Genomic DNA, 25,822 nt, shown 5'->3' with positions numbered 1-25,822 from the left:
TGGCGGGAAATTTCAGATGAGGAATGGCCCTTTTAAATGAGACCAAGATGGCCACAATATTGCCACGTTCCATTTCTCAAGTTTTGTTATCGCCGCAAAACACTACACAATTCTCAGCACAAAACGCGCGTGCAGTTTTCGAGAAGCTTCCGTACTTTAGTAGATCATTTCGATAAGATCACGCCCACTCTGCCAACTGTACAGATTATTCTGGAACCTATGCCACCGCCAGCGGTAACGCTAGAACATTCGATGGCAAGAGTATAAATGCCGACGCACTTCGCCGCTTGTCAGTAGTTGATCGACGACCGACGCTCCGTTCGCCGCTATCAGTCCAAGACTGCTACTGTAATCGGACTTTCCGTTTACCGGGCACAGGTTCGCCCAAATAAACAGTTAAATTCCAACGCAAAGTCTCCTGTCTTCGGCCACGTCACGACCCCGTGACACTGTCTTGTGGTTAACAGCAAAGGTACGGCGCGTGAAAAGCGAGACTTCAGCATCTACTAGCACATTCATCTCACAAGGGTGTTGTGTTATAAATTGATTTGATGGCAAAAATAATGATGCAAGAAGCTAGAAACTTCTCAGATTAGTGCAAAAATAGTTACAGATTCCGAAAAGCCGACTTTTTCCCAATTTTCAGCGTTCTAAGACCACTGTTCCCCCTTGAGAGCATTCTGCAGTGATTAGAACAAGGTCTTTTCGAACCGGTACGCCTCGCCCCACCCCTTGCCCCCTTTTTAAATGTGAAGCATTTCTTAACGCCTATCCATCCATCCATCCATCCAAGGACACAAAATACGAAAAAATAGCACTCGACAAACCCACTAACGCCTATGCGTGCCACGACTCTGGTGCTCCCCAACATTCCACTTAAGAAATATACGCTTCCCTCGCACCGGTTTATGACAGCGATAAGCAGTTAACCGCGATTATCGCATTTGTGGCCGATAGCAAAAAGTGTTCGTCGCAAAGCAACCACCATCATTGCGGCTCTGTCGAGACAGCACAATCGGGCAAATGCTATACACCAGAACACAGCGAGCTCACTGCTTGCTGCCATATTGAAAAGCGCGTGGCGCCGTGTGTTGCAAGCGCGGCAAAGCAACACTCTCAACTGCCAGGCGAGCAGACGCTATGCAAATCGAACACGGAACTTCACAACTCGAGTCCGGCTGTAAGCATGTTTCGCACTGTTTCTGTGCTGGAACTTAATGCTGATTTCGTGCAAAACATCGAGGAGACCTTCTTCGACAATCCGGAATGTCTACAGCATGTGCATTGCAGACTACGGAAGCAGCTTCATCAGGTACGTATAATTGCAATTGAAAGGAACACGAACAGCGGAGAGCGTTGCTTTCGACTCAGTCGAACTGCAGCATGCCTTCGCTGTGACAAGGCAGAATTTGTGCTGCAAGTCGGCGTGAACGTAGCGCTAGAATCTGGTTCGAACTCACACTCATGCACCGCATGTGTATCAATTGCCAGCCCTGTTGGGCACTCTGAACACACAGGCGCTGCAAAAGTGCCACCCAGAACAACATTTTAAAATGCTACGATGACGCCGACCGAAAGTAAGTGTAGATTCACCGAGTGCCAGTCAAGGCATGTCACAGTTCGACCGATACGAAAGTCAAGCTTTCTGCGCCATTCACGCATCACGATAGTAGGCCGTTGCAGTTGTACTAAACATGCGCGGTGCGTGCATGCACGCACGAGTCGTAATACGAATATTTTATTATTGACATGCGGCCTTCGAAAGAGTATGGCAATAGTTTTGTGCCTCATACAACAGGCATACTGCACGCAAATCGCTGCTGTAAAGTGAAACAGCTGGAGTCGCGCTTGAATAAACGCATTAAGTATACTTACACTTCACAGGGCTCGTAGTTTTTCCTGCTGATTGCGATTATATCTTAAGGCGGCGGAGCTCAGTTGTTTTTCGGTGTGGACGGAAATCTGTGCAATCACAAAACATTTCACCGCACCGGCACGATTCCCGCGATGCGCAGTGAACTTCACAGGCAGTGCTCAGCAATCTCTTCCTCTTGCGCTGGTTGTTGTCACATCAGATGACAGCGCAGTGGTACACAAATGACATTTTATAAGTGGGCGCATCGTGAACAGGTTCTTTTTGGCATTTTAAACTCTTAGAGCCACTGCATTCCATGCTAGTGAAGCGCGCCTTGGCAGATGTAAACAAATTGTGATCCTGAGCTTTGTGCAAAAAGCGACAGCACAGACCACATAGGCATGCCATGTTTAGGAGCAGTGTACACATACAAGCTGAAATACATTTGTGAAGTGTTTGGTAGCAGCTTTCTCATACTATATCCAAGGACTATGCATGCTAATACAGCAAATTTTTCATGGTTCCTGTGACATTGTTGTGCCATTGATTCCTGTGACATGCAATACCACAAATTTATGAGAAACAAACTTCAAATGCATTTTTCTTAGTTTCATATTTTTAGACATAACACGTACACTCAAACCTCGTTATAACGTAATGGGATATAACAAAATAATGGATATAATTAAATAAATGAAATTCCTCTTGAAAGCTCCATTGAGAACCATGCATTTTAGACCTCGTAATGAAGTAAAATTGACCGGTAGATGGATATAACGAACTAAATTAGTCTATCAAATAGTCTATGAAAAACCGACCGTAGTCTCCGCTGCTACCCCCTGCGTCTCCGCTGCTCCCCTCTGCATCGAGAAAAGAGGCCTCTCCGCGACAGCTTTTTTTCCCTCTCTCTCTCCGCGTGCGGCCTTGAAAGGAGAAGGGTCTCTATATTCAGAGACGGAAAAGGGAGAAGCGTGGCACAGGCACGTCGCAAATCGGCATTTGAGAGAGAGCGAACGATACGCCGCAGTCTTTCCTTTTATTCTCTTTCCTTCTTCGTGCGCGGCGTTGAGAGGCGCCACCGCGGAATCGGGCATGGTGCTGAGAGCATTTTCGCAGTGCGGTATGTTCGAATTAACTGTCGCAAATGCTTGCACGTTCAAATTACAGGGCGTTTTCGCCCATTGGAATACACATACTTTTGATGGGACCTCAGCGTCAGTTAAGATTAACCAAAAGTTTGAATTAAGCGTGTTCGTAATAATGACGTTCGACTGTCTATTTTCTGTCGCACGCGTGGTCGCGTAGCGGCACATCGGGCCACTAGGTGGTTTCCTTCTTTGCATGCTTATAGGTGTGCGCCCATCTGAGCATACATGGCCACAAACTGTTATAATCGATATAACAAAATAATGAATATAACGAAATAATTATGGCTCCCCTTCAACTTCATTATAATTAGGTTTGTGTGTATATGTTTTTATTGACTCACAATAAGAAGCTTGATACCAATGTGTTCGTATTGAATAGATCTGATCGATGATGCTATTCATGTTCTTTTATATCATTTTTACCAAATAGTAATTCATGATGATTGTAAACAATATATTGCAGAAATTTTTCACCGATGTTTGTATTCATTTATTTCACATTTAAAGTTTGTTGCACCCAATGAAATGAGCATCAGCTGGACCAGCTCTCTGGCAATTTGGATATATATACTTTGTTTTTGTCTGACATAGTGAAATTGCCGAAAAGCTTCATAAGAAATATGCTAATTATGCATTATAAAAATTCATTATCTTCTGTTCTAATGCAGCTATCGAAGATTAAGTAGTACTTAAAGATTTGGGATCTGCAGAAAAAACTGAATACTATAATTACTCGAATCTAACGAGCACCTTTTTTCCGGTTAAGCGAGTTCATAAATCGCATGCGGGTTAGAATCGAGTACGAAAAAAAAAATGAATACGGTCATTCTATTGCCATCGGCATTTCCAAAATGGCCGCCCCCTACGTGCGTCAGCATCGCGCGTCGGCCATTTCTGCCTATGTGTTTCTTTCGTACGTGTGCTGAGGAGTTCGTCATCTTGTAGTGCATTAGCATCGTCGGCATGGAAGGGCCGACTCCAAAAACTCTAGAGCACCACGATGCCGCTTTTAAAAGAAAAGTCATTGCGTGTGCAGAAACGGACGGAAATCGGGCCGCATCGCGGTCGTTCGGAACGTGCGGGCAGGACTAGCGGAAACAAAACGCAAAGACTTCAGTGGACCACAGCAGGGCCAGTTTCCCAAAATTGAAGAACTGCTCGGCGAGTATGTGCTTGAGCAGCGAGCGGCACAGCAGCCCGTGACGACAGAACTGCTCGAAGTGCGGGCTACTCAATTAGCCTTAGAAAAAGGTCTAACGCGGAGCCAGTTTAAAGCGAGCAGGTGCTGGCTAACCAACTTCATGAAGAGGAAAGGCTTTTCCCTCGGAAAATGAACGGGCATATGCGAAAAGTTTTGCGGAGGAGTACGATGAAAAGCTTCACAGTTTTCAGAGGTTCGTCCTAAACTTGCGGCACAACAGCAGCTACCTGCTTGGGCAAATCGGGAATGCCGATCAGACGCCTCTTTACTTCGACATGCCTGGCACCACAACCGTCGAGAAAAAGGGGGCGAAGGAAGTTTGCGTGCTGACATCGGTCCATGGTAAAACTACAGCGACGGCAATGCCTTGTTACACGTCAGATGGGCACAAGCTTCCCCCGTACCTCATATTTAAATGGAAGACGCTTTCGAAAGGAGTTGTTTTTTCGAGTGGTGTGATCATGCGAGCCAGCGAGAAAAATGGGTGCGCGTTGCAAATGATGTCTTACTTTTTTTTCTTTTTCGTCATGGAAATCGGGTGTGCGTTACAATTGAGGGCGCGGTAGAATCGAGTAAATACGGTAAGTGTATTCAGTTTTATTCAATTCAAGCAAATAATAAATAAAACTTTTTGAAACCCTTGTCTCCCCTTAAGGGCTACGCCGGAAACCGAACTTTTTTTATTTTTTAAGATATCTTCACGAAATTTTTAGGGTATGTTCACTACATTAATACTTGAAAAACTGCAAAGTTTCATGAAATTGTGTTCAGGGGTTCGGGGGGGGGGGGGGGAGTTACTTAGGTCTAACTGGGTGGTTCACTTGTGTGCCTCAAGAAGAGCCAGAAGAAATCCCAGGGCATACCAGAAGGCTGAAATTTCTTGTGGTCATCCCTGGATAGATATCCTATGGCACTAAAGAGCCGTTTTTTCAATTTCCCCACCAAAAAAATTTTATGCAACTATGAATTTGATGTAGCCAGTAGGTATGACATTTATCAAAAAATACTTCTTTATTAATAATTAATGGCACCAATTTTCAAAAAAAAAAAAAAAGAACCTTGTTACACCCTGGCAAAATCACCCGAAAAGCAGAATAAAAGAAACAGCACACAAATCTGATAAGCCGTTCTTGAGAAATCGCTTTTCTCAGCACCACAAGAAGCTAAAGAATCCATTTTATGAAAACGGGCTTTGAAAGTTCAGCACGTGTGTTTTCCTCGAAAAGCTCTAGCAGAGCAGGTTGAAGTCTCCTTGTGCACTTTTTTCTTCTTTATCTTTTTTCTATCTTCTCTAAGTGCCATTTAAAATTTTTTTTTTTTTCAGACGTAGGGCATCTTTTTCAAGAGCCGGCTGCATCAGTTCAAATTTTTTCTGCGTCACTAGCGTAGATTCGAGTTCAGCGCGAACGGCATCTCGGCGTTTCGCATTCACATCGATTTCTTCCTTAGTTAGAAAATGCGTCCTCAGATGAAGGGTCGACGGCCCATGCACGCTATTGGCCCCAATGCAGACGAAGTGCTGGGTATGGCGATCTTAGCAACACTCGGTGTCACGCTAGACGGTACCGATTCAAAGCACGCGCTGGATCCAGCTATCTCGGACACGCTCGATGCATTCGCGGCTCCAGGTACACACGGTTTGTCGGATTCTGGACTCGTGGCAGCCGACAGCACAGTTTCGCCGGCGCAAGCATCTACGTACCGAGCCTTAGCAGCAGAAAAAAGGAATTTCGATTCTCTTAGAATCCGCATGTCGCGTTTCCGCGCTCCGAACTAGCGCACCGTCTATGGCTTCGTTGCCGGCATCACAGGCAACCCATTTTTCGTTGTACCGGAAATTTGATTGAAGCTGCGTTTGTTGTGTGAGGTTCGACTGTAGTATTTATGGGACCTGATAAATCAAACAAATACTGGGTTACCCTCAATTTCAATAATTGCGAGTCTACCGTACCTGCAAGAATTCCTTCCAGTTTTTTACTTTTCTTAAATTAGCGGAAAAAGCCTATTGGCCTTCGGTTAACAATCACTATCAAAAAACACTTAAAAAGCACCAACTGCACAGAGGAATGACTATGCAGTACTTTACCTGTTCTGGCTGCTGCCTGCTCGGTCTGCGATTCTGCCCAACTTGGGGTCATCTGGCGAAGCATGGCTCCACGGCCCATCAGCGGCACAGGCGACTCCGCTATGGGCGACAATGACGCACCGCTTGATCTCCCTGAATCGGAGCTTGACGATGAAGCACTGCTCCCACGGCCTGAATCGGGGCTTGATGGCGAAGCACTGCTTCCACGGCCTGAATCAGGGCTTGATGGCGAAGCACTGCTTCCACGGCCTGAATCTGGGCTAGGAGCCTATAACAGATAGATGTGTAGCAAGAAGAACAATTGAAATCATTTTTGTCCATAGAAGTCATGCCATCGACGGAATTCCCAAATGTCAGTAAAGCACTGAAAGACCTAAGGTGCCATTTGAGGTTCCTTTCATCAATAGTATGTTCAAATGGGCTCATCATAGGACATATTAGAAGAAATTTAAGTCCTGCTACCAAGCCTCCAAGAGACAAGTTTGACTGCCAAGGCGAACACTCTGTCCCTTTGCTTCAGCTAGCACATGGAGGCCGCACAGCGCCCTTGTGCTCCCCAAGGGCACAAGCCGCAGTCCAAGCTCAAAGCATGCTGTACTAAGCATGCCTCTCGAAAGCCACATTTTAAGGAACACTATTGCAATATGACCACATTTTTTTTTTAGTCAATGCCCACATACAGGTGCAATGCAGGCTAAATTTTCTGCAATAACAAACCAAAAAACAAAAATCCATTGTGTGGGCCACATGTGTCATTGCTGGGGGCATCGTTTTTACATTTTTACAGAGATCAAATTATTCGCAAACCTTAATATCATGAACCTGAATATAACGAAACATTGGTTATAATAAAGTAAATAAAAAATAGTCTTGTAATAAATATAGTGCTAGAAATAAACTTTTGTAGCATATTTTCGAATATATTGACCTTATTTTCGTGTAAGATTCAACTTTGTTATGATGAGATTTGAGTGCTGAAGGAGTCATGCACCGCCCTTTTATCTGCAGTTTTTTAATGTGCATGGGATGATTTGGTTCTGCTTCGTCACATGTCCACCACTCTCTCTTCTACGTTATCATGTACGGCACACGCGTGTCATAAGGTTCTTTCCAAGTAGCTACTACTCCATTAAACTGTTACTAGTCCCAGCGTGTGTGATTGTACAAACTTTTCTTGTTTATGTGTCTTTCAAGGGTTCGTCAATTTTCCAATCCCACAGAAAGTTGAGAAAACCTTATGCAGCATTACCTGGTGCTTTTTTGGTCACACCACATCAATTCAAAGAAGTTTTTAAGTACCTATAGTGTCATAACCAATCTGAAAATTGGCTCCTATGATCATTTTCAGCGATATTTTTTGAAGATTATAGATTATAGCCAGGTGTATCAGTGTAACCATGCAATGACTTTCCTGGGCCCAACCACCTCTGCCTGCCTGGGCCCAACTTTAATCAAAATGATGCCCCTTCCAAAAAACACTTCTGCCAACGCCCCAGCCATCCAAGACTTCGGCTCACGGGTTTAATTCCTTGTTTATAGATTACGTTTATAGAAGTGGCTCATAGCCACTGTCACCTCCTAACAATGTTGTTTTGATCAGAACGTGGTCAGCTTCGACAACTGATTCATCTTCTAGGAGCTGCCGTGAAGTATAACACAGCTTATGAAGGAAGCTGTAAAAAAAAGGAACAAGAATTGGACATTGGCAATTATACTGGAACATGAAAATGTTTATATCACGGTGCGCAAGACCTCGCAGCATGTACACATTCAAGGGCGCAAAATGATATGGATGGCTGATCGCATTTTTTTTATCACTGTACCCCTTTATAGAAGCTCTGAAACTGAACCAATCACTCATAATTTTCACCCATGTGTGGCTCGATGGCGATTGAATGAGCAACGTGTGACCACCTTAAATATTTTGCACAATAAATATTAGGACCGTGCCGCAGAGAAGAGTTGCAACTCTGAATAAGGCACACGCAATTGTAGTTTGCACATTTGCCTACAATAATAACAGAAAAATTGCAGCTGCGTGCGGCTGTAAGAATGCTGTGTTGCTTCCCACATAGCACGGAATCCGCTTGCACTGTGCTTCATAGGGCTATGTATGCTAAACAAAAATGTAATCTGGGCATGCTTGTCATGTCAACCGCAGACCCTCTTTAGACTCAAACCTACAATGAATGAAGTAGCATAGTTGCGTGCATTTCTTGCAGCAAGGATAAGGTTTCTTTACTGTTAAAGGGACACTAAAGACAACTATAAAGTCTATGGTTATTGTTGAAATAGCGATCCAGAAACCTCGTAGCGTTACTTTTGTGCCAAGGAATGGCCTATTTTGAAATAAAGTAATGTTTTAGTAGTCCGCATCGGGTTAGCGCACTTCAATTACCCGCTTCAAGAAGTGGACCGACCTGACCGATTCACATCACTGTTGCTGTGCACAATGTTGCCCGGTTTTACTGCGTTAGTAGCAGCAGACCGAAAGCAGCGGGAGCCACAGCAGCAACAACGGCCATTAATCAATTTCCCGCCATTGGCTTCGAGATTGCAGATGCTTTGTTTCAGCTGCGCCCCGTTAGATGGCACCACCTGTCCCATGTAACCACACGAAAATAGAATTCTTTAACCACTCACGCCATTCCCCATTATAACGTCTGGCAGTTCTTTTTTCCATGAATCAAACAGAAATGAACAAACAGCATTTTCTTGTGTCTCTTGATGTACGGAAGGCTTTTTATTTAGTACAGTTAGATCGATTACTAGTGGTTAATTGTAGGCAGTCCGTCTGATGTCATTAGGATCATTTTGAAAATGTCCTACTGCGGCGCTTGTGTTCTTGTGAATTTACCTTGTTTTCGCGGTAAGTAGGGCACTTGTTGATAATATTGTCGTTTTAGATGTCATACATTGAGCTTTCACTCTGACATAAATTGTTATTTGACTTCAGTGTCCTTTTATAACCATTTGATATTTCAATTCAACACGGAATAAATTGCCACCTTTTGCAGAGGCGATGCGCTCAGCCCCGGTGGTTTTTATTCAGATGGCCACCGCAGACGACACCAGCAGTCAGGCATTATGAGAAGCGTAAAACTTTTCCGGGGCAGTTATTTAGCACTTCATACAGTCAGAGAAGAATCTGCAGCAGTATTTTACCGATTTCATTGAGTAAAGTACAAGAAAATAATAACAAAAAAAGGAGACGTGACACTTCATACAGTCAGAGAAGAATCTGCAGCAGTATTTTACTGATTTCATTGAGTAAAGTACAAGAAAATAATAACAAAAAAAGGAGACGTGAAAGCGGGTGTGGGCCGCACGTGAGAGGGCGGCAAAGCAATCCAACCAAGGATGTCATAACGACGCCTCCGCACGATGGCGCCACGGTATTTCCTCGTGCACAATAGACACGTACACTCAGCCTTGTCCAAAAAATGGGTACAGACCGTCTGAACAGCATACAGCATAACCTTGTGCTTCTCCAAGGAAGGTAGATTAATTTTGCAAATGGCAGCATTTTTTGAAGTAGGTGTGACCGAATTTTTATTCTCAAGCTTAAAAAATCAAGTTCATCAATTGCCTGCACGTGACAACGAAACTGAAACCTCATTTGCCACAGCCTCCCCTCGAAGAGCCAGACACAGCATCATCACCATCACATAATGGCGACAGAGCAAAAGTTTGTGTAAGATGCCTTTGTGCGCGACTGAGCTGTGCGCATTGTAATTTGTTGCCTTGTGAAGTGCAGCTGGTGACGTCCCGCTGTTAATTTGAACATACACGTCAAATGAAAGCTCTTTTGCACGATGAAGACAGCTGCATCGGGTTCTTTTGTGTGCTCAAAGCCTGCGACTACGAGTGCCACAAACCAAGGCAAGAGATTAGCAGTATTACGACCAGGAAAAGTTTTTCACAGACCGAGAACGTGAAAATATCCAAATCCCAGAGATGAGATTTTCGGCCCGCTGAAGCTACTGCGGGTGGATAGAGCTTGTCAAAGTAACGACCCTGGATATGTACGCAATCGAGGCATATGCAAAAGCGCATGAGCTGCCAGGAGAATAAATTTTCTATTCCAAGATATATCGTTCTACTCTCTACTTTTTTAAACTTGAACCTAGGGAAAAGTAATTTTTTAATTCGCACTTGTGAATATAGGTCAGCATGCGAGTAGAAGCAGTTTTTTTTCTATTGGGCGGAATCGCTAAAATCGTCCTAAAATACGAGGTTGGTGTAAAATTCTGTCGTATAACCATGGTTCTAATACATTAGTTCTAGGCGGATTTCATCAGGACCAAACCATCATTCATCATACAATGCGAGTTGTGATGAAACCGGGGGACGTTCCACTGCATTTCTTTATTTCTCAGCAAATCTTGATGAAACTTTAGCCGCTTATGCATTCTTACAATCATGAAAGTGACATTTTGATTTTTGGAGCAGCCTCGATTGTTCCTGGAGCAGAAAAAATGCTAGCCTGGAACAGCTATTGGAGTCATTGGTGTTACATATTATTCATTACATATATTGCATATACAATAATCACTTGCAAAAATGATAATTAGGAAGATTAATAGTCTTTGAACACAAAGTAAGCACTGCTTTCATATTTTGTGAGACTGGCCAGCATTGATATATTAAAAATCAAATAAGCTATATGAATTAATATTTAAAATTCTTGTTGAGACAAACAAAGCCAATGTTGATGAAAGTGCTAAATGTGATCAGTCGCATATCAAGCTTGTCAGAGCAGTGGCTAATACGACTAGGTCTGGCACGCATTTCACCTTAATAGTCTGCTTGTAAGGCACAATTATACAACTATATCAGCTATATATATTGAAAATGAAAGTATGTGTAGCAATGTCAACATGTTAGTACACAGCTATAGAAGCTGTATAATTAATGACAGTATGAAGCATGTTCTTTTTTTCATTTAGGCCTGCTACATGGCCACGTGGTACAGTCAACTCTTGTTCATTCAAACTCGTAGGGTCCTCTGAATTTTGTTTGAATTATCAAGAAGTTTGAATTATCACAAAATCCCAGATAGATGACTCTGGGTGAGATGACACCACACATTATGATTAGGCATTAATTAAATCACATTAAACATTTTTTCATTGTTTTTAAAACGTAACTGTACACAATGAACAGAAAGCAGAGGAGTAAGGTCCACAAGTTTATTGGCCATTTACTGCTGATCAGACCTTTTAAAGAAATCCTGAACTGCGAACTGCTTCTTTGCTATAGGCATGTGCCTTCAGCACAAAGCTCTCTTTACCAGTTGAGTGTACTTTGTTTGGAGCCGCATGAAGCAGCCCTTTCATTGCTGCCCTTATGCCCCGATTTCAAATATGCAATTATGTTTTAGTACAATTTCCTGTTTTAAAATATCAAATATTTATAGCATGCTATTAGGAGCAAGATTTGTTTACAAATTGTGAGTTATAAAGCCAATCAGCATATCCCAATAACAGGGAATGAATAATGTATGCAGTTAAACAGTGAAAATGTTCTAGGCCCATTTGAACAAAAATTATGCTATGTTGACCATCCCCAGCTTGATCTCAGATCGACACAATTTGACATCACAGGCTTTTGCAAATACTCAATGTACCATAACTTTAAAAGGGCACTCGGGTGCATTTTCGACCATACTAAGATAATGCTGTTTTCAAATGTTACCGACAGTTCTGCAGAAGCAAGGGTGCTTTATTTTTTCCAGGCAATGGTAAGTAATTTTAATTAATCAATAAACGACAAGTAAAAAAAAACCAACACAGGGAGCTGCTCCTTCATCCATATCGGATAACGTCGCAAGATTCGCTACACTCCGCCACGGCCGGCCAGAGTATAAAACCACTCATAATGCCTGTGCCAGCTCGTCTGAACTTTTCAGTGACAAGTTCAGCGATGATTGCAGCTACTGTCTGAGCGCGGAAACATCGCTTTTTAATTTCGACCCGCCAGCGCGTGAAGCCTCGACATGCCCAAATCGATTTCTTCATTGCTCCATATTGTAAGACCTGACATCAACGACTACTAACACGCTGTATACAGCTGACAGAACTGAACTGTGCTCGCGTTTTCGTCGCCTCATAGAAGAGAGCACACGCTGCATCGGTCTGCTGGAAAAGGCGGGGTTTTTGAAAAAGACTAGGCCCTTATGTTTCATACACAGGGCGGCCTGTGTTTACAAGTGCGATTCCAAAATCAGCTACCAATTTTAAAACTTGTTTTCTAGAGAAATAAATAACTCACATTTGTATAATTTGGCACATTTCACCCCAGTACCGATGAGAACAAACGCTCAAATGTTTTATTGAAATCGGTCAAGATTCAGAAAACGCCGGAGTTCCCCTTTAAAGTATCCATTCTCATTTCACTGTATACAGTATTCATTCCGGGTTACTGTTATACACTGATTTGCTTTCTTGCACTCGCAGTTTAGAAATAAATCTTTTTACTAACAATCCAGAAAATATTGAATAGTTTGAGAAGTATGCATTGTATTAGAACAATAATTGCATGTTTCAAATCAGCACACAAAAATACATATCCTGTGAAATTTTCATATTTATATCCTCAAAAACAAAGAATCATGGTTCTGAAGCAGGGTCTCCCTTTAAAGGGGCCCTGAAACTTCCTTTAAATAACCATGCAATTAATTCACTGGAAAATCGTATTGCCTCACAAATTGAACACCGAAAAAATTTTGATAATCCGTCCAGTACGAGCGAGCGGAGTTACAAAGACTTGTCACACGCTTCAATCACATTCTCTTTTCTCTGGTCCCAACGAAAGCGCTAGAAGCTGAGCAAGAAGAGATGGGAGGGGCAAACAAAAAACGTCACTCGTGCCTTGTGCCCTTGAGCACTTTTCTTTCTTTTTCTTGTTTCTTCGAATGTGCAGCTTTTTCAGTGCGAACGCACGCACATGCATGGACAAGTGACAACTTCTCGCGACGACCTCTGTAACAACAGAGCACGCCATGTTCAAATCTGCCAATGGGTGATAGATGGGCTTACTGGGCTTATTTTCCAGGATTTGTTGAGAGAAGAGAAAGCTATTTTTAGCTGACTGATAATTTATTCTGAATTCCAAGCCGCGTGCTGCGCTATAATATTTGGCTCGCATGTTGTCGGGAGCCTTTACTACCGATCGGAAGCGTTTTCTGACCATGCTCACAAAGTGCTGCAGGGCCTTTTTAACAGCACATTCAACCAAGATTTTGTCTACACATCAAGCTGTCTACAGATAAAGCAGCACACTTGCGAGGAATGCAATCAGCAGCAGACCACGACAAGCACCTCCGATGATGAGTCCTAAATGCAAGCTTTAGACAAGAAACACAGATCCCGAAAGCCTAGTTGACTGTGGCACCATATGTACGGTATGCAAGTTGCAGAAATACATATCCGACAACTCAAGCTTTCACTCCAGACTTGTCTAGAATAAATGTATGCTTAAGTGATTAGGGCTAGAGGCACACGGCACAAGGTTGTCTGATTAGCATAAAAAGTCAGGGTCAAGTGAGTAATTCGTACGAACTAGCCCAACACGACAGGTGCTTAACTGTTGCTGAAAAGTCATAAAAAATGCACCAGCCAACACTTCACCATGCTTTTTTTTTTTCCCATTTGACTCATGCATTTCCTGAATACCAAGTTTTGTACGAACCCCTGAAAAACAGATCAACAAGGTTATCCTGTATTTATTCATTTACATTGTAAGCTAAAGGCTCATACAGGAATTGGCACACAGACAGTTCTAGCAAAGCACCTGTTCTGGCAAAATAATTTAACCTAGAAATAAATACTTTTGGCTAGGAGTAAGTCACAAACTTCAGTAGATGTTTTTTGAGCAAAGATTACAAATACGCATGAAGTCCCACTATCCACACGACAGTTAACAACAATAGAAAGGCTCGCTCTGCCTACATTGATTGATTGATATGTGGGGTTTAACGTCCCAAAACCACTATATGTTTATGAGAGACGCCGTAGTGGAGGGCTCCGGAAATTTAGACCACCTGGGGTTCTTTAACGTGCACCCAAATCTGAGCACACGGGCCTACAACATTTCCGCCTCCATCGGAAATGCAGCCGCCGCAGCCGGGATTCGAACCCGCGCTCTGCGGGTCAGCAGCCGAGTACCTTAGCCACTAGACCACCGCGGCGGGGCTCGCTCTGCCTACATTGCCACGTGAGCGGGACCTCAAGCTGAATATGAGCAGGAAATGTTATGATGCCTTCCACCACTCACACGAAATGTTACACCATTATCAGCACAGTCTTCAAAGATACAAGGCGGCTCCTGAAAAACTTTGCTCATAATGCAACCTCCACCACAAAGATACGCAAACACACTCATTATCCCATCGTTTCATTGGAGTTCCTCGCATGACTCCATTCCTAATACTCGCTGAAAAGCGTGCTAACCTGTTTTAGAAACCTGTTAATCAACTCTTATCTGGAGAAAATCCCAGTTGAACAAAAACTGATAATTCAACTATGTCCTTAGTTGTAATTATGCATACATGAAACAGAGGTTAAACACTATGATACACAAATCGTCTCATGAACTTGACAGTGCAGTCCTTTCGCATATGCTAGGAGGCTTTACATGTCCTCTAGGACCATACACAGATTTTCACCTCAGAGTGTGCCAAATTCTTACCTCCGTATTCACAAACCTAACTTTACTTTACCCATATGGTTTAAGTAAACCTTAGTCATAAGTCCGCTTTTAACGCATTTCAAGAACTTACCTTGTACTTAAAGCGGAACTTTCCTCGTACCTGAATAAGGCTCGGTTAAGGTAGCCTAAGACCTACCTTAAGGGGAGATGCTCATTGAAAAACTTTGATATGTAGGGTTTAACGTCCCAGAACCACCATATGATCATGAGAGACGCCGTAGTAGAGGGCTCCGGAAATTTCGACAACCTGGGGTTCTTTAACGTACACCCAAATCTGAGCACACGGGCCTACAACATTTCCGCCTCCATCGGATATGCAGCCGCCGCAGCCGGGAATCGAAAAACTTTTTCTTCAGATATCTGTGACAGCTCAATGAAACTTTTACCAGTTATAAAGTTCGAGCTCCTCTTTTCAAATCTGCTTTTATTTTTTCATGGCTCATTTAGTTAATTTTTTGCAGACCATGCATTTATAAAAACAATGCATTTTCATGCAAGCTTAGGCAACAATAGTAAGCACAAGAAAGCTCTAAAATATAACAAATATTGCTCCTAATGAATTGAAGAGTTCAATAAAGCAACGAAACATTGTGTAACATGTGTGTGCTGGCCTAGAAAAAAAAATTCAGGTGCTGAGTTAGAGTTTTACCATACTCAAAGAACAAGCTTTTAAAATTATGTACCTGAATATGCTTTGAAGACCTCTGAAAGTTGTTTATTTGAGTTTAGAACATGTTAAACTTGAAGCATGCGAAGGTTCATTGCAAGCCGACTACATAAAGAGTACAAAATGTAGTGCAAAAGCTCTAAAACTTCCGAAAAATGGGGAACTGAGAAAAAGGTTAGAAAATTCAAAAACATGTCAAATACTATACTCCTCAACCAATCTGCATGAAATTAACAGAGAATGTCAGAAAAGCCATCTTGAAAAAGTTGACAGTTTCAGAATAATCCAGAACTATATATTAGACTCTTACAGTCTCTGCAAGCTGCCTCCTCCCGACAAGCTTTTTTTTTTTTCTACGGCGGCAATGGTCTGTTGGTCTCGGGGCTTGTGCGAGGTTTTTGACGGCGGTATGCACTTTTTTTTTGCCAATGGCAGTTCTTGTGACGCAGTGGTTTTTGAATACCAATAATGGCACAAAACCGCACAAGCTACTTGTGTCCGACGCCGATGGTGCGACCACCGACTTCACGCTCACAGCGAAGCTGTCTGGTGCACTGCCGCTGACGGACGTTTCCTTGCTTCCACTGCATGACGGATACATGCGGCTTGACGTGTAAGTGGACGAGACAACAGTTGCAGCAGAGCGTCATTTCGGCGGTAAAGTTGCGAAAACGATGCCAGTCGTTATCGTCTACTTGCCATTACTCGTATAAACAGCTCGCACCGCCCGCAGTTGGGGCATACTGCGCCGCTGACGAGGTTCTGTATCACATCGGTCTCACAAATAAATGCGCTTCCACGTTCATCCTGACACTTGCTTTTGTCGTTGAACATCTTTATCTTTCACTCCGAAGCACTGATGAAGTCATCGATGATAGGAATGAAGCTCGAATATTATAAATAAGGTGCGTCGCTGCTGCCGCAGCTAGGCCTAGCAGCAGACGAACCTCTCGCCAGCGCCGAGTGCCTGCGTTTGGAACGCCTTCTCTCGTACTGGCGTCGCGTAATGAACTTCTGTGAATGAAAGTAGCGTTTCTTGCCGGCATCAATAGCACGGCAAAAATAACTCAGGTTGTTGTGTTCGTCGAAGTCTCGGCAAAAGCAGGAAAACGAAGAAAGCGCTCGCATCCAACTGCGCGGCGGAATGCTCGCAAATAATCTCAAGGCTCCGATCATACCACGTGAAAAACCCACTCGCCACGCTAGAATGCAGTGGGAAAACAATTTTTTGTTGTATATTTAGCATTAATAGTGCTCTACCAAAATGGGCTCTGGGAGAAGAGGGCTAGGCCTAGAGGCCGTGAAATTTCAAGAGCCAGAAACGGCATAGAGCGAAGTGCCCTGTGCGCGAAAATCGAGTAATTTCACACTTTCACAAGCCACCGCGAGTGCTTTAATTGTATTTTTCGATAACTTTTAGGTGATTCTCAGCTTTGATTTTTTAATATATTGTCACAATGCAGAAACAGCAGCAAATTAATATAGGATAACTCACTTTAATTCAGAACACTGGCAAAATGATCGGATGAGAAACTCGTCGTTCTCTCCCGCTGCCCGTGCTCCTCGTTCTTCTCTTGGTGCTGCATATTCAATGAGGCATTTGCCCCCTCCATAGAGCAGCATCCCAATGCTCTTCTACAAAAGACGGTGCAACATATAAATGGGGCGAATCAGTCCGAACAATAGGGCTTCATTCACACAACGTGCACGATTTCTGGTCTGTGCTGGTGAGTTGTCGAGAGGCTGTCAGGAACGACCACTTAATTAACATCACTCAGACGTTGTACAACTGTGTAGGGGCCAAAATACCTCTTCAGAAATTTTTCAGACAGTCCCCAACGGCAGATAGGGCTCCATACCCACACTTTCTCGTCGAGCCGATAGACGACATGTCGGTGTCGCGGATCATAATATTGGGTGTCGTAATTTTGCTGCTGGGTGATTCGAATGCATGCAAGCTGCCTCACTTCTGCTCGTTGAGTAAAAGATGCAGCGTCCAAATCGATGTCATTGCAGTCGTGCAGTAACATGGCATCAAGCATCGTCGTCACTTCACGGCCATGAAGGAGACTGAACGGCGTTCTCCCTGTAGTTTCTTGCTGCAATGTGTTATAGGCGAACGTGATGTACGGTAGAATGTCGTCCAAGTTCTTGCGATCCACATCAATGTACATACTCAACATGTTGGCAATGGGCTTGTTGAGGCGTTGTTAAGCCGTTCGCTCATGGGCGATAAGAAGTGGTTTTCCGATGGGCGGTTCCACTGAGCTCAAGCACTGTCTTCAGGAGCGCGGCCGTGAACGCGGTACCTCGATCAGTTATTATGATTGTCGGAGCACCGTGCCTCAGGATGATATATTTTATGAAGAATCATGTGGTTTCAATGGCGGTGCCACTTGACAAAGCCTTTGTTCCCACATAGCGCGTAAGGTAATCAATGGCGACTATTACTCACTTGTTGCCAGCATAGACAGTCCGATATGGTCCAACGAGATCCATTCCGACTTGGGCAAAAAGAACCGTGGGCACTTGAATTGGTTGTAATAGTCCAGCTGGTTTTAACGGTGACGATTTTCATCGTTGGCAATCGAGGCGTGTGCGCACATAATTTTTCACAATAGCTGGAAGTCTTGGCCAGTTGTATTTCTGTTGGATTCTGGCCAATGTGCGTGTGTATCCGAGATGACCGGACGTTGGCTCATCGTGGCAAGCACCAAGTCTCTTCACGGAATGACGTCGGGACGACAAGTAGATGGGTGCTTCATCTGGGAGAAAAGTTCTTATAAAGAACACCACTAGGTAAGCAGAATGGCGGCAGGCTCTTTGCATATCTTCTAGGGACGGTTGTTGTCTGACCATTTAAAAATTCAATAAGGGGAAGCAACTCGCTGGCTTCCTTCTGCTTGCACTAAATTCTAGTGGTGTCGATGACTCCTACAAACGCTATATAGTCATCTTCTATGTCATCGTCGCGCTTTATCGGTGACCTTGATAAGCAAATGTGTTGTAGGCCCGTGTGCTCAGATTTGGGTGCACGTTAAAGAACCCCAGGTGGTCTAAATTTCCGGAGCCCTCCACTACGGCGTCTCTCATAATCATATAGTGGTTTAGGGACGTTAAACCCCACATATCAATCAATCAATTGATAGGCAAATGGCGCCGGCGTCCTGGCGTCTGGACTTATACACGACCGTCATATCAAATTCTTGAAGGCGTAAGCTCCACCGTGCGAGCCGACCAGACTGGTCTTTCAAGTTGGTCAGCCAGCAGAGGGAATGATGGTCGCTGACTACGTGGAAGGAAAACCCGTAGAGGTACGAACAAAACTTCATAACTTCATACGACAGCAAGACACTCTTTTTCCGTTGTGGAGTAGTTGGACTCGGCGCGAAAAAGCGTCCTACTAGCATATGCGATTGATTGATTTGTGGGGTTTAACGTCCCAAAACCACGATATGATTATGAGAGACGCCGTAGTGGAGGGCTCCAAAAATTTTGATCACCTGGGGTTCTTTAACGTGCACCCAAATCTGAGCACACGGGCCTACAACATTTCCGCCTCCATCGGAAATGCAGCCGCCGCAGCCGGGATTCGAACCCGCGCCCTGCGGGTCAGCAGCCGAGTACCTTAGCCACTAGACCACCGCGGCGGGGCTAGCATATGCGATCACCCGCTCGGCTAAGTCTTGCAACTGGACGAGTACAGCGCCTAAACCCACATTGCTGGCATCTGTGTGGACCATGGTAGGAGCATCCTCGTCAAAGTGAGCAAGTACAGGCGGTGTCTGCAGGCGTTGTCGGAGATTATCAAATGCCGCTTGTTGATCGATGCCCCATATGAACGAAACGTCTTCTCTTGTGAGTCGTGTTAACGGCAAGGCTGTGTGTGAGGAATTGGCAAACTTTAGGTAGTATGTGCATAGGCCAAGGAAACGCTGGACTGTTTTTCTGATAGCGGCAATCTTATCGGGATCAGGTCGAACACCTTCATGGCTCACATGGACTAAAAATTGGAGCTCTTTGAAACCGAAATGACCTCTCAGGTTTCAGTGTCAGGCCGGCAGACCTTATTGCCCTGAATACCCATAGCAGCCTGCTCGGGTGTTCCTCACATGTTTTTGAAAAAACAATGACTTCGTCCAGATACACCAGACATGTCTGCCACTAAAGGCCTGACATAACGGTATCCATTAGTCTTTGAAATGTTGCAGGGGCTGAGCACAATCCAAAGCGCAAGACTTAAAATTCATAAAGCCCGTCAGGCGTTACAAAAGCCATTTTTTCTCTATCTCGCTCGTCGACCTGAATTTTCCAATACGCACTTTTGAGGTCCATTGACGAGTAGTAGTGTGCATACCTCAGCCTGTCCAGGGAATCATCTATGCGCGGTAATAGGTATACGTCTTTCTTTGTCATATGGTTCAGCTAGCAGTAGTCGACCCAAAATCGCAAGCTTCCGTCTTTCTTTAACCAGCACTACCGGCGATACCCAAGGGCTTCTTGACGGCTGGATGACATCATCGAGCATTTTCTTCACTTGTTCCTTAAATGCTTCTCGCTCCTTCAGTGCTACGCGGTATGGGTTCTGTCATGTTGGCCTTGCCGTCTCCTCCGTTATTATCCGGTGCTTCGTCAGTGGCGTTTGTTTTTCATCAACCTCAAGGGTCAGTCAATCTTTGAACTGGTGAGGAAGATCTACTAGGCCCTGTCTCTGAGATGGTGATAAATCCGTGCTTACGTCAATAGGTGGTAGGGCGGACATGGCTTACAGCTCGTCCTGTTGCACTACACAGCACTTGCGGATTTCGGTGATCTTGTCAAAGTAGTGCCTTGTGTAATGTGTCGTCGCTCGTTGTTAAAATTCAATCGCAACCCCGCGAGAGAATAGAAGCATCAATACTTGTTCAGCAATTCCTTCTCCAATATGCTTCGCGTTGCACGTGACCGAAACAAGGCGGCACGATAACGGAGATATGCAAAGATTTTCAGTGTAGTGCTGCGCTTTGATCCGCTTAAAAGGTCAGTACACCGTCCGATATATTGATTATGGCACCATATTCACGCAAGAAATCCATTCCTAAGATTGCCTCTTTGCAACACTTGGAAAGAATAACGAAAGTTGCGACGAAGGATGCATCCCCTATTTTCATTTTTGCGGTACACTTTCCGATAGGTGTGAATAGCTGCCCTCCAGCTCCTTTAATCTGCCATCCCGTCCATTCCATTCTAACCTTTCCTAGCTTGTCTGTCAGACTCACACTCATTAATGAGAAGTCTGCGCCAGTGTGGTAAAATGCCGTGACATCATGTCGGTCAATAGTAATTGCAACTTCGGCAGTAACAACCCCATCTTTCGTCGAATCATGGAAAATTTGTCTCTTCGCTCAGCAGTGTTGGGGGATTTTCAGCACTTCGACGATTCGCAACCTTCCCCCCTGAGGTGACTGCTTTTAGTTGTTTCCCCGGCGTGGACTGGGAGATCTCCCTCTCGGCATGTCAGTGGTGCTCCGTTTAGAGGAAACGCTCCGTTTAGAGGAAGGAGAATAATGCTCAAGAGAGGGTGAGCGCGACCGAAACCAAGGAGGAACATCCCACGGGGTCATCACACTCGTGCCTACAACAAGCATTTCGTTGAAATGGCGCCGAGGAATAGTGGAAGAAAATCCTTGGTACCCTGCGACGCAATACAGGCAATACCGAACGATGTGGCCTGCTTCCCTAGAATGAAAGCACAGGGGCCTATGGTCAGGGGTACGCCGGATGTCAGTTTTGCGAAGTGGTAGCCGCCTAGGCGTCGAACTTTCTCTGTAGTACCAAGGCGCTGTCTGCGGATGTTGCTAATGATACTGATGCGGTGTCGGTAGGCTAGCTGGCTGTCAACAAACTATGTCTGCATAGCTTGCCCTGGGGGTGCTCGTGTTCGGCTCTGGAAGCGAGAGCGCTTGCCTGATTTCCTGGCGCACAACTTCTCTTACGAAGGCAATTGCGCAGTCATTCGGTTTGGCGACAAGCTTCTTGACCTCTTCTTGTACGATTTCTCGTATCAGTTGGCGCAAAGAACCTTCGTCGGGTGTCGTTGCTGTGGTCGTGGCTGCCACGCTGATTGGTGCACTATGGGTTGGGCGGTCATACTGCCAGTAGCGTAGATGCAGTGCACGTTCGATGGATGTCGCCTCCTTGGAGAGTTTATCAACACTTGTAGGCGGGTTTCACACGAGACCAGCGAACAGCTGCTCCTTAACTCATTCATAACTTCTTTGCGCAAACACGTACACGGACACAAGGAAAAGAGGCAAACAACACGGGCGCCCGTGTTGTTTGCCTCTTTTCCTTGTGTCCGTGTACGTGTTTGCGCAAAGAAGTTATGAATGAGTACCAACTCGCCCAACTCTCAGTACTGTTGCTCCTTAACACCACGCATGAGGTGGCTAACCTTTTTGGCTTCGGGCATATTGGGATCTGCTCGACGAAACAGCCGTGCCATGTCCTCAACATCGTAACGGATTCATTTGGTTTCTGAATTCGTGATTTGAGGAGACGCTGTGCGATTTCTCGTCTTTCGGTGCTCGTGAAGGTGTCCAGGAACTTGTGCCGGAACTCGTCCCAAGACGACCACACGCAATTCGTAAACCATGTTCGGGCTCAGTCTTGAAGTGGAAAATACACGTAGCCCAATTTCTGTGTGGAGTTTCACCCATTAACATTCGCTGTGTGCTCGAATTCCTCAAGCCAGTCATGTGCGTCCTCATACGTGTTTCCATGGAAGTCAACCGGAAATCGCGGGTTTAATACAGTCACCTGTGCCGTGATTGGGCTGGACATGTTGGGGCCACTGCTTCCAGGCGCTGTCATGCTTTCTGGCACGGTCACTCTTTCCGGCAATGAACCGAACTCCGGGCTGAAGCCTAACAGGCGGCGGCTGCTGCGGTGAACGGGGGTGTCGATGTGCGGAAGTCTTTCTGGGCTAGATGCGGGGCTGTTGTCAGGTGTCCAGAACATGTACCCAGCGCCTCCACCAGTGTCAATATGCAGAAACAGCAGCAGTTGAATACTATACAACTCACTTTAATTATACCAGAACACTGGCAAACTAATCAGATGAGAACCTCGTCTTTCTCTCTCGCTGCGCGTGCTCTTCGTTGTTCTCTTGGTGCTGCATATTCAATGCAGCAATATTAATGAGAAGGCTTGGACGAATAAAAAGCACAAGAAAACACAAAATCAACATTTTCGAAACAATAATTGCAGTTTTTCGCCCCTGTATCCTCTTAAGACTTCCTTAAACAACATGACGGGGGACGACAACTTTGCATATTCCGTTTATTATGTTAACCACAGAGAGGAAATATTGAACGGTACAGCGTACGCGTACACGTCACTGCCGCAGCGAGTCCTCAAGGATCGCCGGAACATGGTTGAGACCTACGACAAGCAGGAATTTTCGTGCCAACCCCACTTCACAAGAAGTGGTGTGAAGAATCTGCTCACTGGGCTGTTTCTGCAGAAAAATATCCATGGTCGTGGGTTCGTTGTGCCCTGTCTCGTGCAGCTGCTCATCGCATCGCGCTTTTATGAAGTTGGGAGTTTCAAATTAGAAGCGACGGCCTCGTCACTGTCTCGTATCCGACCGTGTCACAAGTATACAGTCGAGCGGATACCTGCTATGGTTGCCAAAACCTTTTTTCCCATACCAGTAAAACTTCTCAGTGGCGCAAACACTTTTCTAGTTGTTTCGTCAGCCATTCATGAATGAACAGTGTGTCGATTGTTGAATTATAGTGCCTAGAATATACTGGCTAGTGTGCCATTCGCCAGCTCTTTTCAATAGAGGAGAGTGGCACTAATTTGGATGAACGCCCGCGGTGCGCTGCCAAGTGGGAGGGTGCGGACAGCGTGTCGTCTGCTCTGCACAGCCAATTTGAAGCGGTTGCATGGATTTTTGTGTTCGTGTTTTCAGTGTTATTACCGGGTTGTGTGTTTCTGGTGCATGCAGTCAAAGAGTGAATGAGTGGTTGTCGTATTTCTGTGCTTGTCACAACGAACTATGAGGTGAATATAGAATGTCGAAGACAAAGCGATTGATTGACGGAAGGTACCTGCTTCGTAGCATTCTGTACAAGTGGTTATACCGTTCGAACAAACAGTGACCATCATTATTCATGACACCATTAGACGAAGCACGTCTCGAAGAATGGGACAGAAGGATAAAGAAGCGAACAGGAGACTGCCATCAACTGCTGTGTTCGGTGAAAAACACTTTGATGAGAGTTTTATCGAGTGCGTACTCACCATCATCGTGAACGGCGTGTTCAGAGAGATCCCCCACGACAAGCCACGCCTCAAACCCGATGCGGTACTCAGAATATATTCTGAGCGAATTGTGAGCGAAGTACCATCAAAATGACAAAAAAATTTATTTGTATGTATAGACATTTCAGCAAAGCGCATGCCGCAGCAGCGCTCCAAAGTGAGCTTGGCTGTTAAAAGATCTTGTGTCCTGAACTTGAAGAGTGCACAGCAACCTGAGAATTTGAAATAGTGCACAAAATTTTGAAACTCTACGCCCACCACTGAAAATTGTCATCGGACATCTATGAACAGCACATGCCTGCCGTATTGGCTGAAAGTGATGATCCCTGCCAGCAGGAACGGCAGCTTAGGCTTATTAGTTTAATAAAGTGAAGTGAATAGCATTGCCACATCTTATTCATTGAAATGATGGTACTTCGAAAAGGCTTAATTTGCGTACAGGCAGTCGTAGCTCCGCCATTCTAGCCACCATACTAACCATACGCTGTACCACAGAGTATACGAGAAAAATCAAGGAGTCCTCCCGCGTATCACTGAGGACGCATCCCTTGGTTTCCAAATCAGCACTTTGTGGTGGTTGTGGCTTCATGCAAACAAAATCTTCACAGTAAGTACTCCTTGAGGACGACGTCTCTTTTTTTTTTTTTCTTTAAAAAGAGAATTAGCACATCTTGCACCCATATATGCCGAATGCCAAAGAAACAGTGGAGCTGGTGGGAACCAACTGAGGTGTAGTCCTTGCGGTTGCTGTTTTGCTATGAATGGCTTGGTAGGCAGCTCGAGCTGGTAATGAATCATGGAAGGCTAGACAGGGCACCTTGGTGAGGAGACCATGTGTAAAAAAAACGCTTCGTTAATTCGAACAGAAATTGCTGCCTCTACGGATAATTCGAAGCGCGCGCCGCCGAGCGTCATCATCGTCAAACACTAGTGGAAGCTTTTACGGTCGAACAATAGGTGGCACGACCAGTTTTTTCAAGCTTCAAGTGGCCTCCGAGCAAAGGACAAGCAAAGTATGGCCTCGAAAATCCAGGGAGAAATTTTTTTTTTTTTCTGTAGCCCTCCCGCTATCTCAGCGCCTGGTGCCACTTGTACGCGGGACCCACGAGACGCTGAGGAGTCGGCGGAGTAGTCCTAGCAGTCCTAGGCCGCTCCCGGAAGCGTCACTTTGTTCCTCGAGCACGTTGTTCGTTCACGCCATCAAGCCGTCTTATTCCGCATCGAAGTTGCAAGATGCCGCGGGGAAACTACTGCGTGAAGACTGTCAAGGAGAAGGCGGAGATTTTGCGAAAGGTTGACCAAGGGAACTCGAGCAAATACGAAATTGCGAGGAAGCACGGCATACCTCCGAGCCCGCTGTCAACCTACATACGCAAAGGACGGCCATTGAAAACGCCTATGAAGCCGAGGATTTTGGCCATCGAAAAAGGCTAAGGACAGCGAAGTTCCCGGAACTGGAGCCAGCTTTGATTATCTGGGTTAAAGAAATGAGAGCCCAGAGTATCGCATTGAGCGGCCCTATCATCGTGGCCAAGGCAGCCGATTTCGCCCTGCGCTTGGACATTGAAGACTGTTGCCTCCGAGGGATGGTTTCATCGTTCCAGGGAGCGGCACAATCTCGTATTCCGCACGTTTTCCGGTGAGGCAAAGGAAGTGGACGCCGAAACATGCGCTACTTGAAGAAGCGACACCCTGCAGCAGTACTTGGAGAGCTACTCACCACAGGATGTGTTTAACGCTGACGAGACAGCGTTATTTTTCAAGTTGCAGCCAGACAAGACGATCACCTACAAGGGAGACAGCTGTGTCGGCGGCAAGCGCAGCAAAGAGCGTGTCACTGTTC

The 25,822-nt window shown here is 45.0% G+C and overlaps 1 protein-coding gene across 1 annotated transcript in view; it reads right to left on the bottom strand.

Moving 5' to 3' along the window:
* The window catches only part of LOC119161148 (piwi-like protein 1), a 292,627-nt gene that overhangs the window by 247,530 nt on the left and 19,275 nt on the right, over positions 1-25,822 (bottom strand). The window contains exon 3 of the mRNA XM_037413500.2: positions 6,291-6,558. Coding sequence (XP_037269397.1) covers positions 6,291-6,558 — 268 coding nt within the window. The remainder of the gene's footprint in view (positions 1-6,290; positions 6,559-25,822) is intronic.

This window comes from Rhipicephalus microplus, chromosome X (genome assembly GCF_043290135.1).
Source record: "Rhipicephalus microplus isolate Deutch F79 chromosome X, USDA_Rmic, whole genome shotgun sequence".
Lineage (NCBI taxonomy): Eukaryota > Metazoa > Arthropoda > Arachnida > Ixodida > Ixodidae > Rhipicephalus > Rhipicephalus microplus.
This window is presented reverse-complemented; position numbering and strand designations above follow the sequence as displayed.